This window comes from Numenius arquata, chromosome 24 (assembly GCF_964106895.1).
Source record: "Numenius arquata chromosome 24, bNumArq3.hap1.1, whole genome shotgun sequence".
Classification (NCBI taxonomy): domain Eukaryota; kingdom Metazoa; phylum Chordata; class Aves; order Charadriiformes; family Scolopacidae; genus Numenius; species Numenius arquata.
Genome location: NC_133599.1, coordinates 5330970 through 5356209, shown reverse-complemented (window position 1 = coordinate 5356209; position 25240 = coordinate 5330970). Strand labels below are relative to the sequence as shown.

Here is a 25240-nt window from a genome sequence, read left to right as displayed (position 1 = left end):
GTGAGAGCCTGGCCCAGGTTGCCCAGAGAAGCTGTGGCTGCCCCATCCCTGGAGGGGTTCAAGGCCAGGTTGGAGGGGGCTTGGAGCAACCTGGTCTGGTGGGAGGTGTCCCTGCCCAGGGCAGGGGGTGGCACTGGGTGGGCTTTAAGGTCCCTTCCAACCCAAACCATTCTCTGATTCTATGAAAAGGCCAGAACACTGTATTTGTGCCCCCAGCAGCTCTTTGGCCCCACAACACAAGGCACCCAGCTGACACTGCCATCTCTCACCTCCCTCACTGCCGAATGTCACACCTGACTTCAATCACTGTCATCTGCAGCATGTGCTGACAGGGCAGGCTGTGAACCACAGCAGCAGGACACAGACACATGTGAGCACTAAGCTGTCCCTCCTGCAGGGACAGTCACCTCCAGGCAGACAGGAAGGTAGCTCCTTCCAGAGCACCAGCAAGATTCAGCAGAGCCAGGCTGTCAAAGCCTTTAAGCGCTAGAGATCACAGCTGCTCCACACACAGGTTCATTGATATCTCCTTAAACCACCCTGAAACCTGTGTGAGGAACCTGACAGGAAAACTCTAGCATCTGTCCTGCTGGTCACAAATTCCCATTGCTTTGGCCGCAACGAGTTAATTTTGACAGGCATCAAGCCGGTAAGCCATGTCCAACAGCACATCACCACAGGTCACAGCTCTTCACTTCCATAGCTTCTCTCTCCTCCCTCTCCAGAACCCCCAAAACCAGTTGAGAAATGTGATTTTAATCCTGCCCTGCTCTGCATCCAACTGCAGGCAGGAGGCAGAGCACCAAACACCAGCAGTCCTGAGACCCTTCCATCCTAAGGAGAAATTTGGGTTTTTTTGTAGACAAAGAGCAGCTGAAGGAACCCATGCGGCCTCAAGCCCATCAGCAACTTCTGAAAACACTGTGATGGTACCATCCTCTTCCTCTCGCACCTCCTGCCCCAGGGAGGATCCACAAAGGGGAAGCAGAGAGGAGTGCAGGAGCCAGACCAGCACACAGCCGCTTTGGGGATGAGTATTTGACTGAGTTTCCCCATTAAACCTCTCAAAATCAGGCTTGCGCAGGCAAAGACCGAGGTGTAAGTCTAATTCCTACTGACACTTCACACCACACGGCCCTTACACCACCACAGCGATGGAGACCATACAAATAAACAAAGAACAGTCCAGGGTTCAAAACCTCCTTACACAGGCCCCATTCAGGAGGACCTGGAATTGCTGGATCCCAAATTTTCATGCCAAAACCTCGTATCTGCTTGAGAGAGCAGGCGATGTTACACGGCAGGAGAGCCAAGAGCAATACTTCTAATCCTGCATTAACAAACATGACTCACCCATTTATTTTCACTGGTACGTTCATGGTTATTTTAAGCTTTGTCTAAAGAATGCCAGCTACTGTATAATAACTGGAATGAAAGATGGCAGTGTTTTTATTTTGCTTTACAACTAAAGATTTATTTTTAGGACCTTTAAAAAAAAAAAACTGAAAAGCAAAACTGGCCTGTAAATTATTTTAAACACTTTGGCACAGATTTCCTAAAGCAAATCCACGTGAACACATCCCACTTTCCAGCACTGGGGAAAACTGGTGGCCCAGGTGCCACCAGCGCTGGATGCGGCTCTGCGCTTCCCTGGGAGTCAGCCTGGCTGTCGGGACATCCCAGACAAATCCCACCTCCCAGGGGAGGCTTGAAGAGATAAGACTTGGCTTTGCAGGATGTTTAGTTCGTGCCCAGGTGCCAGGTTGCAACCCAGAGCAGGTTGCAAACTCCCCGCCCAGGGGCTGCCATGTAGGGTTATACCATAAGCTCATTTTGGGGCATCGTCTGCTCCACAGGGTTCACCATCTGCTCCCATGGCGAGTGGGTGGGTGCTGTCTCAGGGTTACGGGCATCGGGGAGGACATGAGTCGAGACTCCTGAGCTCTTCTCCTATAGACAAATCAATGGAGGGGAGCGAGAACATCCAGAGCCTGAGGTGGTCTCCTCCGCTATAAAAGTGGGGGGAAAAAGGGAAAACAACACAAAACACCCATCCCAGCCCCAGAGAAACACGTTACCAACAAGTTAGAGCCCAAGGTGCAATGATAAAGAGAGGAGTGGAAAATCAGCACTTCCAGCTTCCTTCTCAGGGTTCAAAGACACTCATTTGACCCTGGTGCGAGGAGAAGGGCTGCCCGAGGCTCGGTCACGGCCTGGAGGAAAGGACAAGCTGGGACTGCTCCTCCCTGGGGTGCCAGACTAAGGCCACAGCATCGCTCTGTGCCTCGTTTCACCAGCGAGGCTTGTTGGAAGGAGGTCTCAAAACACCCGGGGCACCCCGTCTGACAGGAGCTGGAGAAAGGGGGTTAGGCGCCTGCTCACATGGGTGATGACTTTAGTTCTGCACATACAAATTCCTCTTATGGCTTCACATTGCTGGCAAACGTGGAGCTCCCCAGGGCCAAGGCTTTGATCTGGCCAGAGCAGGGTTCTCCCTCAGCCGGACCTAAGCAAAGCAAAGCACTGCCACCCTGAGAACCATTGTGCACACTCCAGGCAATGGGTCTCCCTGGACACTCCACCGTGCACTTCTGGTGGTGGCTGGTGGGTTGCATGCACCAGGGAGAACACACATCTCCTTCCATCACACCAATTCCCAGGTCAATGCAAAGGTGTAAACCACAATTCCTGTTTGGGGACTGCTGGGAGCAGGAGAAGCAGCGTGTTTGGGACAATAGGGGCTGAACTTTAAGCCCAGTGAGGGAACAGCTAACCACAAAACCACGACCCACCATCCCTTCTCCAACATCCCACAGCTTTGAGTGAACACCCTTCCATAACTTCATTTCTCCTCCCCATTTTCCCCATGCTTGTATCCAGAATAAATCCCCTTTCGCCCTCCCCAGGAGACAGAGGGACAAGGGTAGTAGAGACGTGGCATACAAAATGCACAACCGTTCCCACAGGGTGCTCATGACAGGGACACTTCTCTTGGTTTTGCTCTCTCCTACATGTTTACACCAGCAAAACCGCAACACGCTCCTGCCTCCCAGCAGACCAGAGCGTCCCTAAGAATTTTCCATCAGAAACTCACTGTCAGGCTCCCGGAGCCGCACGCGTTTCCGCAGCCGTTTTCTGCCCTCTTGTGAAGCTCTGCAGAAATCCACCACTAGAGCTCTGCAAACCCATGCTCCCACACCAGGCTCCCCCATGCAGGGACACAAAGAGACCATGACTGTCCCCAATGTACAGCACTAAAGATTTCCTGCGGGTGAACAAAGGGCTTTAAGGACCATCACCTCTCCCAAAAAAAGCATTGCTACCAGTTCTGCATTCCTACCAGTGCTGCAACAGCCTGCACTGGGCTCAACCCTATTTTATCCTACCATCGATCGTTTTTTAAAGCCCTGAGCCAAGAGATTCCCCCTTCTGAATGAGAAGCTCTTGCTCTCTTCATCCAGCCAAGCCCAGGGCTTCCCCAGGATCCCATGGGATTAAAGGTGATCAATCTACTGATTATAAAAAGCCCGAGTGTGTCTGTGTGCTCTTCCTAACAGGTGCACCAGCCAGCATGTTGCAGGGTTCATCCCTTCCTCTCCTTCCAATAACCTTATTTTTTGTATTGCCTCCATGGGACACCAGGATTTGGTGGCTTATCCTGTGAGATATGACTGGGAAAGGGCAGGGATACAGCAAGCAGCCTGGGGCTCAGCGTGTTCCCGCCTGCTAAAGCCAAAAGTTGTGTCCAGAAGGAGCAGGAACCTTTGGCTCTAATCCATGTTCAGTGACAGCGTGGGCCGTACCAGCACGGCCCAAATTTCCACGTCAATCCCATATCTCTCCCGTAGGGACAGAAGGGACGTGACTCATTCTGAAAGGGAGACAGCCGAGGGACAGACGGGGAGGGCTGCTGCCTTGCTGTGCTCGCTGCCCTCCGAGCATCCCTCCTCCCCTCCACCCGAATCCCCACCGCCCCGCCATCTGATCAACAAGTCAGGTTCTTGTTCACAGAAAATGGTACATCTCACACCAACCCACCCAGATGGGTCCCTCCATAAATCCACAGCCGCAACTCTCCCTGTGCCTACAACCTGCAGCATCCCCTCCTTTACAACAGGGAAACTGAGGCACAAAAAGGGCTGTGACTTGGAAACACGTAGCCTTATTAGACACCAAAGGGTTCACTCAACATGTCCTGGCTACAAAAGCCACTCCAGGTTAATCTCTGCCCAGCAATTGGCATTCTCCTCCTGCCCAGAAGCGTCAATGACAGATGCCAAAGGCTCCCCGGGGTCATCTTCATCTTCCCAAGGCATTTACTGCTCTCATATAGTTACTGGTCCCATCAATTACTTGACTTTGGCATGATGACGCAATACAAAACACACACTGCACAGCCCGCTGGGCTTTTAAATGCCATGGACATAAGGACAACAAACTCCAGTTGGTCTCCTCCAGTCATTTGTAATGGCCATTCTGTGGGCTGTTCCTTCAAATGTAGGGTTTTATTCTGAATTGCATGATTGCACTCGACAGCACAACACCACCACACCGAGACTTTTCCCTTCCAAGAGCTGCTTTTCATTGCTCGGGCTCTGAACCAGGCAGGTGCTGCCAGAGAGCTGCTCCTATCAATGTCGGATACATCCCAAAAACCCGACAATCAGCGTGATCCAGTGCGTCCGGAGCCAGGCACCAGATGGCACGGCCGCCCCGCTCTGCTCCCAGACAGACACTCACCGATTCACAGTCCAACGCGCTCTGACACGACAGGCAGGAGGAAGGTCAAACCATCTGTTTGCTGAGAACTTGGTGCCATACTTCAGTACAAAGCGTTTAAAGACTGGAAGCCTGCTCTTAAGACTTCCCAATAGCTGCTTTAGTCTTGCTTCTTCTGAGTCTCCAGGAGTTTGCAGTCGCTTTCGGTGCTAAAGCTGAACGTCCAGAACAGGAAAGCACCCAACACCTACCAGGAGCATCAGGACCATCGTCCTCATCAAGCTGATGCTCCCTCAGTGAAGCATTTGTGCCACCAGGCAGAGCCAGACCTGACTGTATGCCCAGAACAGGAAAACAACTCAGGTTTTTTTTTGACTATTTAAGTTGCTGAAGCCCTTATTGCTAAAATATTTTGAATTCTGCCTACAGTTTCCATCTCTTCCCAGTGCAAAGCAGCTGGTGCCTTTCACCACAAGCAGCTGCATTTCATGAGGCTGTGACTATTGCCAAGTGTTGGGGGGAGCCCTCAGACACATGGGCCCATCTACTCAGGCTTATCAACTCCTCCTGCAAACAAGGAGGCCTTTCTTTTTGAAGCCTAGCACTCCTGCACACCTAAACCGTATCTCCAGCCCCCTGGTTTGATCCCCTGGCTCACACTGCTCTGGCTAGGAGAGCTGGACTACACAGCCTTCTTCTAAGATCACTCAGCCCAATTTTTCCTATTATTTCTAACTATAAATACCAAAAGCCCTAAAAAGCTCTATCAGGCCTACAAGTCTGTTTGCTCTTTTACCTTCAAGGAAAGAAGCTACAATACAGACAGCAGCTACATGCAGAGAAAGCTCAGGCAAAGCTTCCTTCGCTCCCCTCAGGCCTCTTGGTGTCCCTGGGACCCTGCAGGGTCTAGCAAACACCCTCGGCCTTTATACCCCGGGTGCTTTAGACTTAGATTTCAGCCCACCTACAATATACACAGAGCAGCCTAAGAGGGGGATTAAACAGACAGGAAAAAAGAAAGAGGGAAATAAAGGGCCCAAGGCCGCAGCGCCCAGACACAACCCCTCACGCAAAGCATCGCCTCAGTGAGGCGTGGCTGCCCCCGCCCGCCTTTTATACCCGGAGCTAGGGGGCGTGGCCTCCTGCCCTCACCCTTGCCCTTCTCCAACATGGCGGGCCCGGCCAGCGCCGGCTGCGCGCATGCGCACGACGGGAGCCTTTAAAAATGCGAGGAGAGGGTGGGTCTTGAATCATTTTGTTACGAAGGGATTATTCGGTTGGTGTATTCGGTTCTCTCTGTAGGGTGGTGTGGGGCTGGAAGAGAGAGGGAAGGGAAAGAGGGGTGAGGTGGTGTGTGAGGCTAGGGTGGTAGGAGTGAGGCTGGGCGGGCGGTGTGTGAGGTGGGGAGGCCCAGGCCTGGCCTCTTCCTGCTAAGGCTGTGGGGCCGCCCGAGGGCAGGCCCCACCGGCTCCCACCGAGGCCAGGCCTAGGGCCTGGCATTGGGACCCTCCTCATTAGTGGTGCTGGGGTGGGGCCTTCAGATCTCTCTGGGCTTCTGCTACTGGTCTCCTGAGGAACCCCTCAGCTGCCTTGGCTCTTCTTGGGGGTTTAACCGACCCCAGAGTCGGGCCTGGGCTGGCAGCTCTGAGGTCCAGCGGGTGCCAGACCCTTCCTACGCTGTGTCTGAGGCAAATGTTAAAGTAAGAGGCCTGTTGTCATGTCCACCGTGACTTGGTGCTCCCAAATCACAGAATGGTTAGAGTTGGAAGGGACCTTAGAGCCCATCCAGTGTCACCCCCTGGGCAGGGACACCTCCGCTAGAGCAGGTTGCTCAAAGCCCCATGCAGCCTGGCCTTAAACGCTTCCAGGGACGGGGCATCCACAACTTCCTGGTCAACCTGTTCCAGTGCTTCACCACCCTCACGGTAAAGAATTTCTTCGTAATATCTAATCTAAATCTCCCCTCTTCCAATTTAAAACCATCACCCCTTGTCGTGTCACTACACTTCCTGACAAAGAGTCCCTCTCCGGCTCTCCTGTAGGCCACCTTCAGATACTGGAAGGCTGCTATGAGGTCTCCCTGGAGCCTTCTCTTCTCCAGGCTGAACAACCCCAGCTCTCTCAGTCTGTCTTCATAGGGGAGGTGCTCCATCCCTCTGATCATCTTCATGGCCCTCCGCTGGACCCATTCCAACAGGTCCATGTCCTTCCTGTGTTGAGGACTCCAGAGCTGGACACAGTATTCCAGGTGGGGTCTCACTAGCGCAGAGCAGAGGGGTAGAATCACCTCCCACGACCTGCTGGCCACACTTTTCTTGATGCAGCCTAGGATGCGGTTGGCTTTCTGGGCTGCCAGTGCACATTGCTGGCTCATGTTGAGCTCATCCACCAACACCCCCAAGTCCCTTTCCTCAGGGCTCCTTTCTACTACCTCATCATGGAGAAGTTTGGATGTCCTGGCTTATACTAATTGTAGTAGCTGCATTATTGGTGAAAAATTCTAAATGCCCCCATAAAGATAAGGAGGGTGTTCTGCAAGTTGTGGTTTTTCTCTTCAGAGCATGAGATAGCCCTTTTTGTTAAACTGCCTGTGCAAGATGTTCAGATTCTTCCTTGGGGCCTGTAGGTTTCTGCATCCTTGCACTGCTGAGGGCCTTAAAACTTTTAAGGGGCAAAGTCTGCCTTTTCCTTGGGCTTTTCTTTTGCAGAATATGTTAAAGTGGTGTCCTGGATGGCAATAGCAACCCTGCAGCCAAGAGCACGGAAAAGCTCCTTAATGGAAAAGCTCCCTAGGTGCAGATGGTGAACACTCGGGTTGAGTGTCTCTGGCTGCCTTTTGATGGGGAAGGATTTCTTCCCCCGTCTTCTCCCCTACCTAAAAAGAGGGGATGATGCAACTTTGCTCTGATACCATGTAACATCTAGAGCTATGAACTGTTTTATTAATCTAACAGGGTGATTTTACAGGTCTGCTAAGGCTAGAGAACCTCAGCTAGCCTGATGTGAAATAGAGCCTGTCCTGCCTTCTTCAGACTGGAGGTGATTTGCTTCAAACATCTCTTCGTCCTCCAAGCCCCAAGCGTGGGCAGCTATCAGCAGGAAAGCACCTACAGCAGAGAGCCTCGGTCTCAAGGCAGTCGTCTGTCTGTCTGCGAGCACCATATGGCACAGCCTTTGCCTGCAGCCGTAGGACACCTGTGAAGTCAGGGGTTTTCACCACCATCAGCACAGTTCATCTGGCTGCTGTAGACGCTGACATCATGTCATGTGCCTGGATGAGATACTTGTCACGTGAGCAGGGGAAGGGTTTCTATAACTAATGGTAAACATAGTATAGACTGGAGGTTTCTATGCCACGTTCCTGTTAAAAGAAAAAACAAAACAGTATGTTGGGGCACATTCTGGGAGCTGCCAAAGTCACAGAAATACTAATTCATACAGCAAGGTCTAGGATGGATCATTAATCCCTTATCTTTTCTTTCCTACTTATAATAAAGGTTGCCGGTGAAGTCAGTGGCAAAAACGTTGATCACGTTATCAACTCTGTTAAAATTGGTGTTTTGGAAGGAGAGCGGGCAGACGGGAGCCGGGTCTCTGGGACCAGCATCAGCCTTTCCTGGTGAGGAGGCAGCGAGTGATTTGTTTCCAGGTCAGTGCGATGTGCTGATATAACACTTGAGCTCGGTAAGAGGCAAGCAAGGTGCACGGATGGAGCACGGCACGCGTTGCCAAGCTGGGAGAAACGGCATTTCCCCCGGCGTGGGCAAGTTCAGGCCACTGCCAGAGCCACACCTTTGTTCACACTTATGTTTCAGTGCCCTAAGCTGGGGAGGTGCCAAGGAAACTCCTTGATTAATCACTTTACAGTCTGTTTAAACACAAATAAAAAATGTTCAGCTCCCATGAAGGTGAAAAGAGAGACATAAACTGATTTTTTGCTAAGATTAGACTCTACATGAGAAGATTTCAATCCAAAATAAAACTGTTATCTTGAATTTCTACAGCGATTCCTTTCTCTCCCTCAATCCTTTACTTTTTTCCTCCTGCTGTAGGGAATGCCTGGTTTGGACCCTGTGGCATCACAGGTTGCTCCTGGTTACTCACAGAAGCAGCAGGGGAATGAGGCTGGGGTTGTGTGTGGGGAAGGAGGACATGGGCTGTAGACAAAGCTGAGGAATCCTTCAGTGTTGTGACAGTTTTGCTAATCTAAATGTGAAGCCAAAGCCTGAACTTGCACGCTTTTGTTCCAGGACGTGTGACAGAGGATTACAGCCCAGGCTAATCCCCACAGACCCCAGGAGAGAGGAAGCAGACTCCTAACAACAACGGGCAGTCTGTCTGTGTTCTGGAAATCTCACAGCAGCTTTGCTCTTCTGGTGAGCCATGAGCCCTCTCCAGCTCGGCATCTTCCAGTCAGTAACTTTTTTTTCAAGTGCCTTTGGCATCAGCAGCTTCGGGGTTCAAAATTCTTCCTGGTGCTGCACAGGGTTTGTCCCTGCCAGGGATCTTCCAGCTGTCATGGGGCTTTTAGATCCGTGTTGGGCACTGCTATGAGTACAGCTGGAGTAGGAAATTTTGGGAGGTGACTCAGCGCAGAACTCGGGTGAGCTCAGCCCTCCCTGACCTCTGCCTTTTGCCCTGAACGTGCTGAAAGCTTCCTCATCCAGGGTGATGCATGTAGAGTAGCCAAACACTGCTAAGGGGAATGAATTTTTATACATGGCTGAGTGAAAAATACATTCAGGACATGGCTTCTCCTTTTTTCTCAGTCGCAGGAGATGATATTTCTGGACATTCAGTGGTCTGCGTGGGAAGCAATGCACCTGCAGCTCACAGCGAGTTAAATCCCGCAAAGCACAGCAGGACCAGCTCATCCCCTGCACGTTTGATGCCTTTGTTGAGGTACGTGCTAGTGCTTGAAGTCTGACAAACTGCACATCTCATTCAAAAGCGCTGAGGTGATTCATTGTCCCACAGAAATTAATTCCTCAAAGTCTTTCTCTTGAAATGACTTGCACATCAGAAACCCGGTGTGGGTTAAGAACCCCACTGGATTCTTGGAACACTGCAGCCCCGAGGTCACAGCTTTGTCATTGCAGAAGATCTGGGAAAGAAACATTTTGGCCTAGCGTCAGCTCAAGGCTAAAATATGCCACCCTGGGGGAGCCAAGGTAACCTCCTGGCATCTGTCAGCCCGTTCCCTGCTGTGTCCTGACTGCGCTGCTGCGTCGGCTTCTGCTTTGTTTTAATGCCATAGGAGGAAAATCCTATTTTGGGTATTGCCCTGTATTGTCAGTCATTTCATGAATGTACATGGATTCCTTTGTCTCATTGGCTACCTGAAGTGGGGCTTCAAAGTGGCCCGCCCTGGATGGCCAGTTCCCATGAGGCCAAGCTTGGCTTTGTCCCCAACGCTGGGATGAAGAAACGAGAGACAAATGAGTAGGGTCCCTCTGCTTGGGGCTGTTTCTGACCCGGTGATGGAGATACAAGACGTGCCAAAGAGCATGAGGGCATTTGGCCTGGTAAAACAACAGACCTAAAACTCAGGGCATTGCGCAGGGATGCACGTGGTTTGTGTCCCAGCCTGGTGCAGGGCAGAGAGGGGCCAAGAATCAGCTTCTGCATTTCCACAGCAGGATTTCTCAATTGCTCTTTACGCCATCTGGGTCACTCTTTTCAGATCCCCTGGATTTCTTCTACATTCCAAGCCCCACTGTTGAGGTCTAGGTACCTCTCACTGGCACAAACCCCACCCAGGGCTGTGTAAACAGATTTGCAATTATTTTTTTTCACTCTTTGCTCCTTTTAAAAGACACTGGGCTTTGAAAGACAGGGAGAGAAGGCAGCACCTGCTAGTGATGGAATAAGCAGGTGGAGACTTGACCTCCCTTGACTTTTCCACTGTAAACAATATTTACTTCTTGGTGCTGCAAGATTGGGTAAGAAGCTAAAACAAATGGATTTACAAACTATCTCAATAACACAGAGATACGATTAAGAGTAAAACGTGGCCTGTGTGGCCTGATCCGTGGTTTTGGTTTGCGTTTTGAGTAATACCCTTGTCCAGCAGTGTTTGGAAAGCAGTGCAATAATGTGTCACATTTTCAGATCCCTGCCCATGCTGTTGACTTAGGGGAGGAGGGCTTGAACCAACGGGAATGTTGTTCCTTCTGCGAGGCTGGGTCTGGTTTTTTGTTTTTTGTTGTGGTTTTTTTTTTGCCCTTGTCCTGGAGTGGGGCATTGAAGTTTTCCTTAATCATAGAATCATAGAATTGTCTGGGTTGGAAGGGATCTTTAAGATCAAGTCCAACCATCAACCTAACTCTGATCAAAACCATCACTAAACCACATCACTAAGCACTATGTCAACCCATCTTTTAAATCCTTCCAGGGATGGTGCCTCAGCCACTTCCCTGGGCAGCCCATTCCAATGTGCAATAACCCTTTCAGTTTAAAAATTGTTCCTAATCTCCAATCTGAACCTCTCCTGGCACAACTTGAGGCCATTTCCTCTTGTCCTATCACCTTTGTGTGCCTCACCAGTGGGTTTCAATTCTTCTTGCACCTGATAAACAGCACAGAGCAGCTTCTGGAATTGACTCTTCTCATTGCAGTTAATTCTTAGGGGGTTCCTTACACTAAAGAGTAGGTGGAAAATTATTTCCAGTGCATTTATTCTCTTGACTAGGCATGGAATGTATTTATTCCTTTCTTCTTGAGCCTTCGGTTTTTCTTTGCTGGTTTTTCTTTGGTCTTTGTCCTTTACAGTTCAGCAGTGGGATCTGCAATGTTCATGCAAGGTGTGTGCAAGGAGCTTAGTGGCTTGGCTCCTGGGTGGGGCTGAGTGGTGACATAGACGGCTCCCATGTGGAATTGCAGCTGGATTAACGCTGTGCCGATGGTGCTCAAGCAAGAGCTTGGGGTTTAGCAGAGACCACAACCCTGTAAGCACCAGCACGTCCAGCATAGCTGCCACGTGAGCATCAGGGTTGCTTTGCAGTCCCCTTGCATAGATCAGAGCTGCATCCAGCCACAAAACTCACCCAGCGCTGCCTCAACACCCAGCAAGAGGGAGAAAAGCATCTCCTAGGTGGCTTTGGAAGCCTTTTTACCTGAAGACATGGGGTAGATTTCCATATATCTCTGAGAAATATGTCCAAGTTCTTACTGTTTGTTTTGGACAGCCGTTTCTGCTCTTGCCTGGCTTACAATGTTGATTTTGCCCGTAGCAGTTTCCCAGTGTCTCTCTTAGCTGCAGGGTTAAGAAGGCTTTGCATTTCTGGATGGATAATCAATAGATCACTGTGTTTGTCAGACTTTTTTTCCGCCCTCTCTACTTCTTTACTGACCTCTCTATTGAAATCTCAGCCATTTAGGAGGCAGATGAAGCCACGAGTTGTTACCTGGACTCTGTATTTTTACCCATTTGTAAGCAAACCCAAACCCTCCAATTGTGAAATCAGGAGAACAACTTGGCTTGTGATTTCTTTAATAATCCCACTCCCTGGGATGGGGTTTGGTAACCTGTTACAAGTGGGGCAAGGCAGTTTTGAGCACCATCTTGTAAGGCTCTCATGTACCAGGGAATATTTGCTGATTCCTACTTCCCAAGAAGCTGGAAACTTAGACTGGGACCTCAGGGTGCCACTAAAGCAGTCCACCAGCTTTGGGGGGACTCAATTCTGAGGCGCTGCTGACCCTCCCGGTCACATCAGTGAGACATATGGCCCTCCACATGGCCTGGGGCTTTCACCCAGCAGCTAAGTGCACACCTTAGAAACCTATTGCAATGTAGTAATTTTATTTTAATGAGTGGCCTTAGGTATTAAGACATCACGTCATCCACTTCTGCCCACTGCTAACGCTTCACTGAACATTTGGCTTCGAGACTCAGAGATATAAGACAGCCAGAATGTGGTCAGAAACAGCAGCAGGTTGGGAACAGCCACAGCTGAATATTGTCTGGGTGTAGGAAAAAAAAAAAAAACAAACCCTGAAGCTGTCCTGGGCAGCTGCTTTCTTGTGGCTTGAGTGCTTGGTGGTAGCAGAGGTGATGAAGATAAATGGAAACAAGAGAAAACCTTTCTCTATACTGTTTAGAGGCTGCAGTTTCTTGGTGCTCTACGAAGCCGGAGTGATAACTGCTTTGCAGAAGTTGTCGCCTGACCTACTGAAATCTGCATCCAGGGTCTATGGGGCGTCTTCAGGATCGGTTGTAGCCACACTTGGATTGTGTGGGAGTGATATAGGTAAGGGCTTTGAGCTCCTATTTATTCTGTGTCTAAAGAGATTGAATGTCTGGAAAATTTGGAGCTGCAAAAGATCTTTTTTTTTAATTATTCTTAATCAGTGGTTAATTTCCCAGAATTTAATTCATTGTTGTCTTTAATAGTGGAAAAGGTGTGTAAATTAACAAGCATAGAGAAAATAGACTAGATATAGTTATTAAATAAGTCATTGCATCTTATTAATTTGGGTGAATGGTAAGCGTATCTAATATAAGAAACAGGAGTGCCCTCACTAATTTGGGGTTGTTGGTAGATTCCCAAAACACAGAGAGGAAAGAAAATATTGAATATAGAGAGGATCAGTATTGCTCTTGCATGAAATAAAAAGAAAATTATAGTCACAGAGCTGAGAAATACATCAGGGGATATAGATACAGAGCCAACAGGAGGAAATATTACACAAAAGCTTCCTGCCAATTTTATCCCATATCTCCAAAAATGTTTAAGATGTCTTGTGGAGGAAATTGAGAGAAATGGGAAAAGAATACAAAATACTTCCGCTTCTTGCAATATTGAAGATCCTTGGGAAATCTAGGTCCATTCATGAGATGTTCAGCCCTAATATAAATAGCAGCTCTTTATGAGCATGGTAAAGTGCCCCTTCACCAGGTGGAAGCACAGCTGAGAAAGTCCATAAATACAAGGGATGTCGCATGATTACTTTGATTTGCTTTAGATTTGCTCAAGCAGTCCTTCTTTGATACTCTGACAAACTCTTTGTGGATGCGTCTTCCTGGAAGAAAAATCCTTAAAATCTTAAGAGATTTCTTGAACAAACATCTGCCTCCGAATGCCCACCAGCTGGTATCTGGGAAGCTGAACATTATCCTCACCCGTGTGCACGACTGGAGAAGCGTGGTAGTTTCAGAGTTTGCCTCCAGGGAGGACCTCATTCAGGTGAGAGCAGCCACTGCCACCCTGCGAGGGGACGAGCTGCGTGACATTTACTGCCTGCCTGTGCCCCACGGCGTCCTTGGGGGAAATCTGGGTCCTCCCAGTATTCCATGCTGTGATTTCTGTCCTTGCCACCCTCTGAAGCCAGACAGGGCCACAAGCTGAAAATAGTAATAATAAAAAATCAGCCCTTTTTATTGCTGGCTGAATTATCTTTAATTAGGACAAGAGAAAACGACCTCAAGTTGTGCCAGGGGAGGTTTAGGATGGATATTAGGAAATATTTTTACACTGAAAGGGTTATCAAGCATTGGAACAGGCTGCCCAGGGAAGTGGTGGAATTGTCATCCCTGAAGGTATTTAAAAGCCGGGCAGTCGTGGTGCTGAGGGACATGGGTTAGTGGTAGGTTTTGTCAGTGTTAGGTTGATGGTTGGACTTGATGATCTTAAAGGTCCCTTCCAATGGAGACAATTCTTTGATTTGATCTACAGGGCCTGAGTATGCAGGGAGCAAAATGAGGCATTTCACAAGTTCTCTTCCTAATTCTCCAACCCTGGCTGTGGATATCAGTCATGGTCTAGCCCATGATAGTCAGTGGTGCCTAGCAATCCAGCCCTTGGTCCCCATTTTGGCATTTGTGGGCCGCCATTCCCAAAGGCAACAGGTTTTTGTGGCTCTTTGCTCATGTCTGTGTTTTTCATCTCTCCTCTCCAGGCCATAATGTGCAGCTGCTTCATCCCTGTGTATTTTGGGCTTTCACTTCCTAAGTACCATGGAGTGGTGAGTAGCCTCGTGGGCTGGAGACTCCATCCCAGCTCAGGCCCAGGGCCCATCTAGCCCATGTGCTTTCTCTGGTGGTGGCATTAAGCATGTTTATACCCATGTTTGCCACCAAAATTGCTTGATGATGCGTTCACACGGTGTCTGCAGAGGGAAAAACTGAACCCAGGTGCCCCACAATCTGACCTCACTGCAGAACAGAACTGATCCTCTCCCAAAAGCGTCCACCCTCATCCTGTCCATGGGGTTAACTCAACTTCTTTCTGCTGCATTTTCCCCGAATTTCATTAAAGAGTAATTTTTCAGCTGGAAAGGAGGAAGTGGTGGGTGTGTAGACCTGGAGCACGGAGGACAGTAGTCAGGGCTGCTCCCTGGAAGGGGATCTCTCTGGCCCCAGTACCTCAGTCTAGTTTGGGACTGGGTGGGGAAGAAACCCCAAAAAAAACCCATGTTCTCTCTGAAAAGATAAAATGTCAGGGTTCCTTGTTTTCTCTCCTAGCGTTACGTTGATGGGGAACTCGGCATGTGGCGGGCCAATTTCGTGACCCGGACCACCATCACCGTGTCTGGTTTCGCTGGTGAATATGACATCTGTCCCAAAGATGGCCCAGCTGCCTTCTTCACCTTCCAGCTCTCTGACTGTATTCTACAGATATCCAAAAGAAACATTTGCCGCATGCAGTATATTTTTCAGCTTCCTACACGTCAAGTGAGCTGCTTCTAGAGGTACCCAGAGCCATGAGGCTGCTATAGTTGGCCCATCTGCCCTGACTGCCACCTCTCCCCTGCAGGTTATGGACCAGACTTTTATCCATGGCTACCAGGACACAGTCTCCTTCATTAAAAGACTGAGTAAGTGATTGGAAGTGAGGAGCAGGTAGGTTGGGTGCTTCTCTTACACCACTGGTTTGCTGACAGAAGGTAAGAGATGCTGCCAGTGCTTGGAGAGTGACGGGGGCAGAGATATCCCTGCATTCCTGACGTTGCCAGAATTACCTGTGTCCCATCCTCTCTGTGGCCTCTCCTGAAGCTCCCTGTTCACCCCTTCCCCTCTGATGGTGTTAGGTCCCCTCTCCCCCGCCTCACTGGGCATCGTAGAGCTTTCCAGGGAATGCGGGTCGCCAAAACCTAGAGAGGAGAAGTGTAGGCTTGTGTGCCCGGTGTGGTGTTGGACTGATTACCCACTGATGCACAAATCAGCAAAGTTTGGTGATCGCTGACCCAAAACCCCACCTCAGATTAGCCGTGCGCTGTGTTTCCCAGTGTCCCCCTGTTTCCCAGTCAACCCTGGTCGTGCCTCACATTGCTGGAGACCTGGGACTTGAGCAACAAGCAGTGACAGCTGGATTCTCTTCCCACCAGGTGAATTTGGTATAAATTACCTTGATGAGGACTTTATGTTTTCATTGGCCAATGAATCACGTCAGAAAGGTGAATGGACCCTGCACTGGAAGCCAGAAACAAGAGTACTTCGCTACAGAGCCACAGACCCCGAGGATGTCACCCAAGAGAATCCAGGGACCATCCGGGCAGCAGATGAAGCGGAAGAGGAAGCCACCTTCTCCACCTTCAGAAAGGTAGAGGACCAGCACTTCCATCGGTTTTCATTAGCTAAGTGACACTTGCCCGGGGCTCTCGCTGCCAAAAGAAGACGTCTGGGTTTTTGCAGGCTGCAGGAGGTGAGAACATCAGGAATGGGAGAGAGTCCCCTCTTGTGTCAGTGGTTGTTAGTGAAGCCTCGTGCTGAGCTTGTTTTGGGTGAGGTTTGAGGACTTAGGTTATGGCCAGGTCAGAAGGGCTCTTTGGAGAAAGAGCTCTTTTATGAAGAAAGCCATTGAAAGGTAATTAATCAGTTCATTAAGAACGAGGGAAGGAGCAGAGTCTCAGTGATTAGAGCAGGGTTTGCTGTGCCAGTCAAATCAAAATTGCTATGTAGTTCCTCTGGTGTGCAGCCACGTGCAAATACCTCAGTGCAAAAAAAAGCTTATTAGAGCTACAAGTAAACCTCTACCTGTGTAATTTTTAAGCAACGTAAGGCAGATTTAAATCCAAACTAGTAGTTTTCCGCAATCCTATGCGAAAAAATGCCCTTTTCCATTTCAGTTTGGGCATGGAAATCTGGTGAACCTTCAGCATTTCGGACTCCACTTTATCTTATTGTTACTAGGAGAATGCAAAGAACTGTGTGCTGGAGTGCAACATTTCATTTTATTATTTATTTTCTTTCTGAGTCTTTCAACATTTCAGAATTTGTCAGCTTAGGAAACATGATAATCGTTTAAAATGTTGCCATATCAATTAAAGAAATAGTGAAAAAACGACCCAAATATTGTTCTGCTGTATCCACAAGGACGACACCGAATGGGGAATATAAAGGCGAAAGAACAGGACCATTACCATTCCAGATCTAAAAATAAAAGCTTGGAAAACATAAAAGCCAGGGATACATTTCCATTGAAAACAAAACAACTCTACCTATGGGGAGAGCCCCACTATAGAAATGCAGGACACTGTGTTAGGCTATACGGTTTGTTTCCGTGCTTTTGCTTTTTTAAAGGCTTCATCACCCTGAACTATGTGGAGCTTTTGAGAGCAACACGGTAGGAACCAGGTTTCTTTGGAGGTTAGTCAGGCCCTGGGCTCTCAGGAGTCCCTTGGTCTCTGGGGAGAAGCACATTGGATTTTTCAGGTCTGGGAAGGAAAAGCCCTGATGATGTAGGCCAGGAAAAGTCTATTTTACTGTTTCTCTGCACAATAGTATAGTATCATTGATGTAACCGAAGAAACAAGGGTATAAACCTGCACACAACCCATTTTCCTGAATAAGTCAGAATATCTCCAAAGGAGGGCTGCTGCAGTAGGGGCTGCACACCAGCAGGGCTTGGGCTTGCTCAGGAGTAGCAGGTTAACCCCGAACAACTGCATTTTTATCCATGTGCCCACCAGGACAGTTGCACAACGAGCTGCACCCTCACTAGAATTGAGACCAGGCGCAGAGTCTGGCATAAAGCACCTGCAGCCAACAGCCAGAGACACGGGCAGGGCTGGGCTCGTGTTTGCTTTCGTTTGGCACGGCTGCATGGATGGGACCCCAGCGCTCCCCAGTAGCTCTGTGGCGGGATCGAGCTTTAGAGAGAGCTCCTGCTGACTTGGGTTGTCTCCAGACTCTCATCTCCTCCACCTCAGGCTTCACAGCTCAGCTGAGGTCAGCGCAGACCAGGGCAAGCAACGGGACAACGGGCAATATTTGAAGGATATCAAAACCTACTTATCCCATTACCCTCTAGAGAACAGGAGGGAGGGAAGCAGCCCCCATCAGGTATTTGAATCCAGTTTGTCTCAGAGGAACTTCCAGAAGTGTCCATCAGACTGACCAATATGGTTTTGCTCCCTTTAGGGCTGTGCCAGCCACAGAAGAGCATTTTTGACCCCGCTGCTGCCTTTTAGCACCAGTTCACGTTTTAAAGAGAGAAAGAGCAACTTGCAGCCCAGCCTGCAGACAGACACCGAGCTGCACTGAGGAGCACACGGTGGCAGCAATGTCACCAGCACAGGCAGGGCCACAACACTCATCTTATCCCCCACAGACCCCAGGTGATTTCAAGCATTTCAGGTTCAAGACAGGCTCTGTTGCAGCTGGTTTGAACTGGGTGAGCTGGGTTTCCCAGCTTGGCTTCCCTGGGGATGAAACGAGCTCCTGCATGAGGTGATTCAGAGAGATTCCCAACTTTGCCTCAATCCATTGCCTCTGGCAAAGCCTCCTTTTGCCATTAGCTCCACGCTCATGCAGAGGAGACAGCACCCAGTGTGCTTTCTTGAAAAGATGGAAGATTAATAAAACAAAAGACAGCTAATTTCAATTAAGAGTCATTAAATACTTGTATCTTAGCACTTCTCTGCTGGTTTGGAGCAGGAGGGCTCTGTGCTGTGACCATTAATTTGGGTATTCCTTGTAGGCTGTTTTTTTGTTAAAGTTCTCAAGTTTTACTAACATTGTATGACCAAGCACCATGCCATTAAGGGCAGGTGGGGAGTTCAAACTGTGCTTCTGTCTGTGGCTGAGATTTGCAGACAAATATTAGTGGATTTGGGTGTCCAGTTCCTATGTGAGAATTTTCTCTTGGGGGATTTTAATTCCCACTTGAATAGGGATAGTGTAGCTGCCTGAGGCTGACTGAAATGGTTATGTCCTGCCTGAGGTGGTGCTTGCTGTGAAGACCAGGAGCCTGGTAGAAGGTAGAAGGGCTGCTGCAGAAGCAGGACTGCCTGTTCGGGAGGGAAAGCAGAAGTGCAGTACAAGCAAAAGCAGATGACAGGCTGACAGCCCCCTCTCCTGCCCAGGGAGCAGTGGGTGTCTCTTCCCCCTCCCCACTTCCATCAGTGGCAGGAACACTCACGGTTCACGAGCTGGTTTTGAGCAGCCCAGCTTTAGCTGGACGTCGAGAGATGTCAATCCATCCAGGATGGAAGGAGAGACAGGAGGAAGGTTCTCATGGATCCAATGTAAAGAAGCATCTGAGTTTCTTTTAGTAAGTTCATTGCAGAGAAAATGTTCCTGGGTCGTTGATTTCAACCAGAGATAGCAGAGCATATTATATTAATTTTCCACTGAGCATTCATAGTTAACTTTGAATCTGTTTACATCCATGCAGCCTTCAGCTATTCCCCACGTTTCTCTAGGGCACTTGGGATGAAACTTCCCTCTGTACCGTTTCCCTTTTAGCGGTTAAACAAGCTGTTTATTCCAATAAACAGCTTGTGCTGTTGTGATCCATTTGTTGCCCATCGGGAACCAACAAACGGGGAGACAGTTGGGGTTCAGCCAACCCATCAGCCTCTGATGTGCAAAATGTATTTGGGATGATGAGTGCCAGCTCATTCCACGGTCAGACCAGCAACACGAGCTGTGTTTGCCTGAACCGTACACTGTTTATAGCAGCGAATTACAGAAAATTGTATGGAAAGAACTAATGTATTTGTGAAATGTCAGCTCTCCCTGTGCAAGAGGAGATGCAATCTGCAAGATTGTGGACTTTGAATTAAGGGAAGGTTAATCTTTAGGTTTCTCCATCCTTCTCTGCAGCTGCAAACTCAGAGGGGTCCAAATGTGCACCTACCTCTGCTGGCAGGAGAAGCAGGTCACCGAGGGTGCACGAAGCTCAAGAATAGGTAACTGGTAAAATAACTTCAAGAAACTGGATAAAAATGAGTTCCTGCCCAGAGGGATGCTCCTTAAGGCTTTTCCCTCTCTGATTTCTGTTTGATGAATCTCTGAAAGTTTTTGAGTGGGAGGAAAACACTTAAAATGTGACATTTCCTGGCAAATGCCTGCCCTGTGATCTGCATTAAAGCAGGGGGAGGGACACTGCTGGCGATCAGCAAGCAGAGTGGCTAGGGAAAACAATGGCTGGGCAAGTAAAGATGCCCAGTCTCCCCTGCACAGGCTGCGGTTTGGCCGTCATGGTAAAGCAGGTCAGGCCCGGGCAGCGAGACTGCGGCAGAAGCAGCGATGGGGACAAAAGCAGCCGGTTTCCTCAGGGAGGAAAAGGAAACCCACTCCCAAAATATTCCATAAAACCCAACAGCTGTGTCACTGTGAAATGAGCCGCGGTGTCACCCACCACTTCCTGGGGCAGCAGGATGGCGTGGTGTCGGAGACCCCCCCAGGGCCCATCCAGGATGGTTACCTAAGGGGACAAACTGGTGGTTAGTTGAGTCAGGGCCAATGATCCAATGGGAACAAGTAACCCCAGGGACGTTTGATACCGAAGGGCTTTTTTATGGCTGAGGAATTGTGGAGCTGCCTACGGTATGAAATCGTTCCCTGCAAGTCTCTCCACCAGCTGCATGTGAAATAACTTGCAAGCAGGTTTTGGGCTTAAAAGCTATCTGTGTGAAAAAGTTAAATGCCTTGAATCCTTGAGTTTAATGCCAAAACACTCTCAGGATCTTGGTGGAAGTGCCTGACGTCCTGCTGGGACAGAGCCCAGCAGATAAATGCTCTGGAACAAGAACATGTTGCTGTAGGGAAGAAGCACTAAGCTAATTCATGGCTTCTTTCAGATGTCACGAAATAAATAATATTGCAGGCACAAAAATTAGCTACTTTTAATGTAGGGGACGCCAGATTTGGAATTTTTAGCCATGTTCAGCAGCAGTGACCCATGGGGGAGGTTCCCCGGGGTGCTCTAGGCCTTGTCCTCCCCCTGCTGAGGGTTTGCATCTCTCGACTCCTCACCTCCTGGCCACGGCTCTTGTAGGCAAACCAGGCACCATGGTTTGGAGGAGCTTTTGACACCATTTTACCATGGAGCTGATACCTTCCAGCAGCCCCCACAGCTTCTTCAGCCTGAAACCAAAATAAACAGGCAGATTTTAATCACCAGTAAATGCAGCAAAAGGGGGAGGGTGTTAACGGTAAATGTAATACTCTTTTTTTTTTTTTATAACCAAGCAATCCTCTGGTCTTCCCGCTAGCCATGGCCGCTCTCCCCAAGAGCTTGCCTTCAGGGAATACTGAATCCTTCTGCAGAGGAAGGGGATGCCGCTAAGCCTATTTCTGCAGTAGATGTGCATCAGCTCACCCTGGTCCATAGAAAAGGAGGGACTCGTTGCCAGCCCGTGCTGCCCCAGAGCCTACCCCGTGTGTTTCCCCTGGATCTGCCATCTGAAGGATGCCACAGCCCATTGCGCACCCCGGTGCTGAGCTTGTGGAGATGCCTGGGGCCTCCGACTGATACTGCACTGCGTCCCTTCAGCTGACTCGCCGCTGCTGAAGGCACAGCCGCTGGTTTCTGCGTCACTCTCAGCTTCGATGCCTCTTTCAAGATGTTCTTACCCCTTCCTGGCATAAGCTGGCAGCCGGTATGGCTGCAACAGGAGCTTTGACAGTGGATCCTGGAGTCCAGTCACCTGTTCCTTCTTCCACAGAGCCAAGCCTGTGCCCGTGAATGATAACAGAGAAGTAAATAAAGACCAATAATTAGAAATAACCCAATAAATGCAGTAATCCCTCTCGTCCAGCAACTCTTGCTGCAGCTCAGGCTGTAGATGAAGCCCAGGCCAGGGTCCAGCTTGAGCTTTCAAAGCCTCTTTGCAAACAACTACTGCAGATATAGAAATACTTAACAACAATAAATATTGTCTTAAATATAATGCTTCTCATCTCAAAGACTGCAGCAGCCCTCGGTGGCCCCCACCACCCCCAAAACCCCAGACCAGTCCCCCAGATCCTCTACCTGGCAGGAAGCAGGGGGCCAGGCGCTGCGGAACCCTTTTGCAGAGGCCGGTGAAGGTCCTGTTGGATTGTGCGGAGTCGTTCTTCCCACACATGGTGGCGAAGCGGAAATTGCCATCGAAGTAGTTAAAGCCAAAGGCATCTGTGAGACACGGAAAGAAAGGGCTGATTTTTAGCCAGTTGCATTGGCCACACGGTGCCGATGGGCAGTGGGTCACGCTTCCAGGCTGCCCTTTGGGTCTTGGGGTGACACTTACTGTTCCTGTACAGGAAAAGGGCAGTGTCCTGGTACCCTTGGGAGAAAATGTCATTCAGGACCTGCAAGGAGAAACACTTGAGGTCACTAAAGAGCCCTCCATCCAGGCACCATCAGGCTCTATCAAAGGCTGTTTGACTATGGGGGGTTGAGATGGCCCGTTTGGGAAGGCAGCAAGCCCAGGCTGGTTTCCACCCACCAAAGCACTGGTCCTTTGCAGGTTGTCAAACCAAGACCCCATCCCATGTTGGCCACCCATCAGCAGTGTCCTCCAAAAAAATGTGCTACTCTTGAAATCTGATTAATTAACGATGGAGACTAAGCTGAACCTCAGCGTTTGGGAAGGTGGGTCCAACATTAATTTGTTTTAACCAAAGCAAAGCTGAGAAGAAGACCTGGTGGCTTACCATGGTGCTAGGGGGAAAGAGAGCATAGCTGATCCTGCAGAGGTTTTCTATCGAGATCTGGATGCTGCCATTGAAGATCTGGAAGCAGAAGAAGATAGCGGGACAGTCCCGTGGGCAGATATCAAGCTCTCCCGTGAATGGGGACACGGTGATCACGGCTTCCTCCAGGCTGGAAACAGGCTGCAGGCCGGTGAATCCTCCATCCACGTATCGCTGAGGGGGGAGAGCAGGGGGAGGATTTGCTCTGAGAGTTGCCACAGCCTTGCACAGCGTCACCGAGCAAGGAGCAAGTAGCTGCAAAGGCGACCTCTCCTGCCACGAGCCAGTCCCAGCACGTCCTCCCTTCCCACTTGCCACAGCATCTCTTCCCACCCCTTGCTCTTTATCCTGACTTTTCCCAGCTCCTTCTGCTGCCCTGCCTGCGGCACCCAGGCAGCTCCTCGACCAGGGGCTGTAATCCACAGCGGTTATTAAAATAGAAATATAATTATTTTAATTCACAAAGCTTTGTAAAGTCATTTTGGCAGTCATTAGCCAATCCAAACATCACTGAATATACAGTGTTGTATAAATTTCAAGTCCCGAGCGCAAGCAGTAGGGCTCCCACATTTAATAACCGCCTGCAAATCCCCGGAGGATTACTCACTGGGCAAGGAAAATGTCATTTGCCGTATTCCGAAAGGAATCTGAAATTTGCCACCCACCTGGGTGGCATTTGATGTTGCAAGGACTGGAGCTGATCGAATTAAATGCTCGTGAAATAACAGTGCAGGGGAGCCTCACGGAGCAAAGCCACTGGGCTCTAGGTCCTGGGGCAAGCTGGAGACCTGACCTGGTAGCCAAGTACGGACATTTGAGCACTCAATCAGTGCAGACCAAGAAGAGTCAAGGGAAGATCCTGGCTCTATCCCAGCTGCGAATAAATCTGGTGTCGTGGCTGTGTTGGCTTTAACACCCAACGGGTGACGGTGCATTGGCCGCTCCGTGGTCCGTCTGCAGATGCTTCACCAATACCTCAATGCTCCTCCTTCAGTGAGGGTTAGCGAGCCCTAAAAAAGCCAGCCCCAATCGGTTGACTTCGCTGTGGTGTTTCACAGAGTATGAATATGCACGTGGCTGGGGGAGGATCCTCCCACCACCTTTCGATATTTCAGCCGTGCAAGTCTGCACCTGAGCTAATGGAGACATCTGCACGACAGACAGATCCTGCCCAGGATAACTGGGTTGGGTGGCAAAGTCCCCGAGCATGGGCGTCCTCTTATCTCCCTTTGGAGATCTGCAAGGCAAAATCTAGTCATCTGGGCTATGTCCACAGGCAAAGCAGGAGAAGGCTCTCCAGATGGCACTTCCACCTGGCTATCGTCTTAGGAGGGGATGAAGAACAAGCTGAAAGGCTTTATCATCCTCCATTAACTAAAGAAGCCAAGACATGTATATCCCTCCCTGCTCAAGGCAACGTAAAGCTTAAACCCTAGAACATACTGCCGGGAGCATGCGTTTTATTGGAAACATCACTCACCACACCTCGGTAGGACGGAGGGATGAATCCGCAGTAGATGGGGAGAAAGCAGCTGCAGAGGAGAGCCTGGGGGAGGAGAGGGATTGCAGAAGTAAATGTTCCTGTCAAAGTTCTCCTGGACAAAAGCTGTCGACCGGGTGCCTGCAAATTCAGGCTTGACAAATGGTCCGGAGCCAGGCTGTCGGTACCACCTGGACTTTGCTCTTGACTGTGTCAAGAAGAAAGCTTTCAAGAAAGGGAAAACATCTCATTTCAAGAAAGTTGAAACACTTCTCTTGAGAAGGGCACAGCACTTCATTTTTTATTGTTAAAGCTGCCAGCAATGCTAGAGTTGTCTATCCATATATCACTGTCCAAACACCGCCCTTTGACGGTGGCAAGGTGAAACTTTGGGGTCGTTTTTCATATTTGTGGGGTTTTGGACAAAATCAAGACATCCTCACAAAATGCATTTTCATTCTGCGGGGATTTGTCAATGGCAAAGCCGCTGCAGGGCTGTTTGCATCCATTTCTCACCAATCTCATCAGCTGGGAATGAGCATCCTGGGCTCCTGGGTTGACCTAAGGCAGGTACCATGGGGTGAACTCTGGTGTCTCCATGGACTTGTCATCCTCTATCATCTCCCAAGCCCACCACCTCATGGTCTGCCTCATTAAGGTTCTACCTTGGGATTCTTTCCCCAGCAGCTAATTTACTGGTTAATCAGCTGCTTGTTGCTTGGCAGCACAGATGCTTCGTCCAGCTCTTCCCTCCCAGGAAAGTGCTGAGGCAACAAGAACAATTACTGCCAACGGGGACTTGGTTGAGAGGAGACCTGTCCAGAAAGCTGAGAGGTCACGGTAGCAGTAACAGCTCTTTGCAAAGAGTCATTAGCACTTATTAGAGCTGGCCGACATGCCGGCATCAGCTTTTTGAGGCTGGAAACAAACCTTTTGCTATTTTAGCTTGATTTATTCCCTGATGGCTCTGGTCCTAACAGCATCTTCCTCCTTCCCTCCAAGCCTGATAGAGCTCACTGTGGTGGGACCGCAGCTTGGGAAGAGCTTCCTGACACTAACCCCATCTTGAGTAGAAAACATCGACGCTTGGGTCCCACCACCTCAAGCAGGTAGAGATCTTCCTCCAGCATCAGAGG

The 25240-nt window shown here is 49.6% G+C and overlaps 1 protein-coding gene across 1 annotated transcript in view; it reads right to left on the bottom strand.

The window, feature by feature from the left end:
- The window catches only part of PNPLA1 (patatin like domain 1, omega-hydroxyceramide transacylase), a 106127-nt gene that overhangs the window by 77045 nt on the left and 3842 nt on the right, over window positions 1-25240 (bottom strand). The window contains exons 3-5 of the mRNA XM_074163544.1: window positions 24105-24170; window positions 22586-22798; window positions 22180-22240 (exon numbers count right to left, since the gene is read on the bottom strand). Of these exons, the coding sequence (XP_074019645.1) occupies window positions 22180-22240; window positions 22586-22798; window positions 24105-24170 (340 nt within the window). The remainder of the gene's footprint in view (window positions 1-22179; window positions 22241-22585; window positions 22799-24104; window positions 24171-25240) is intronic.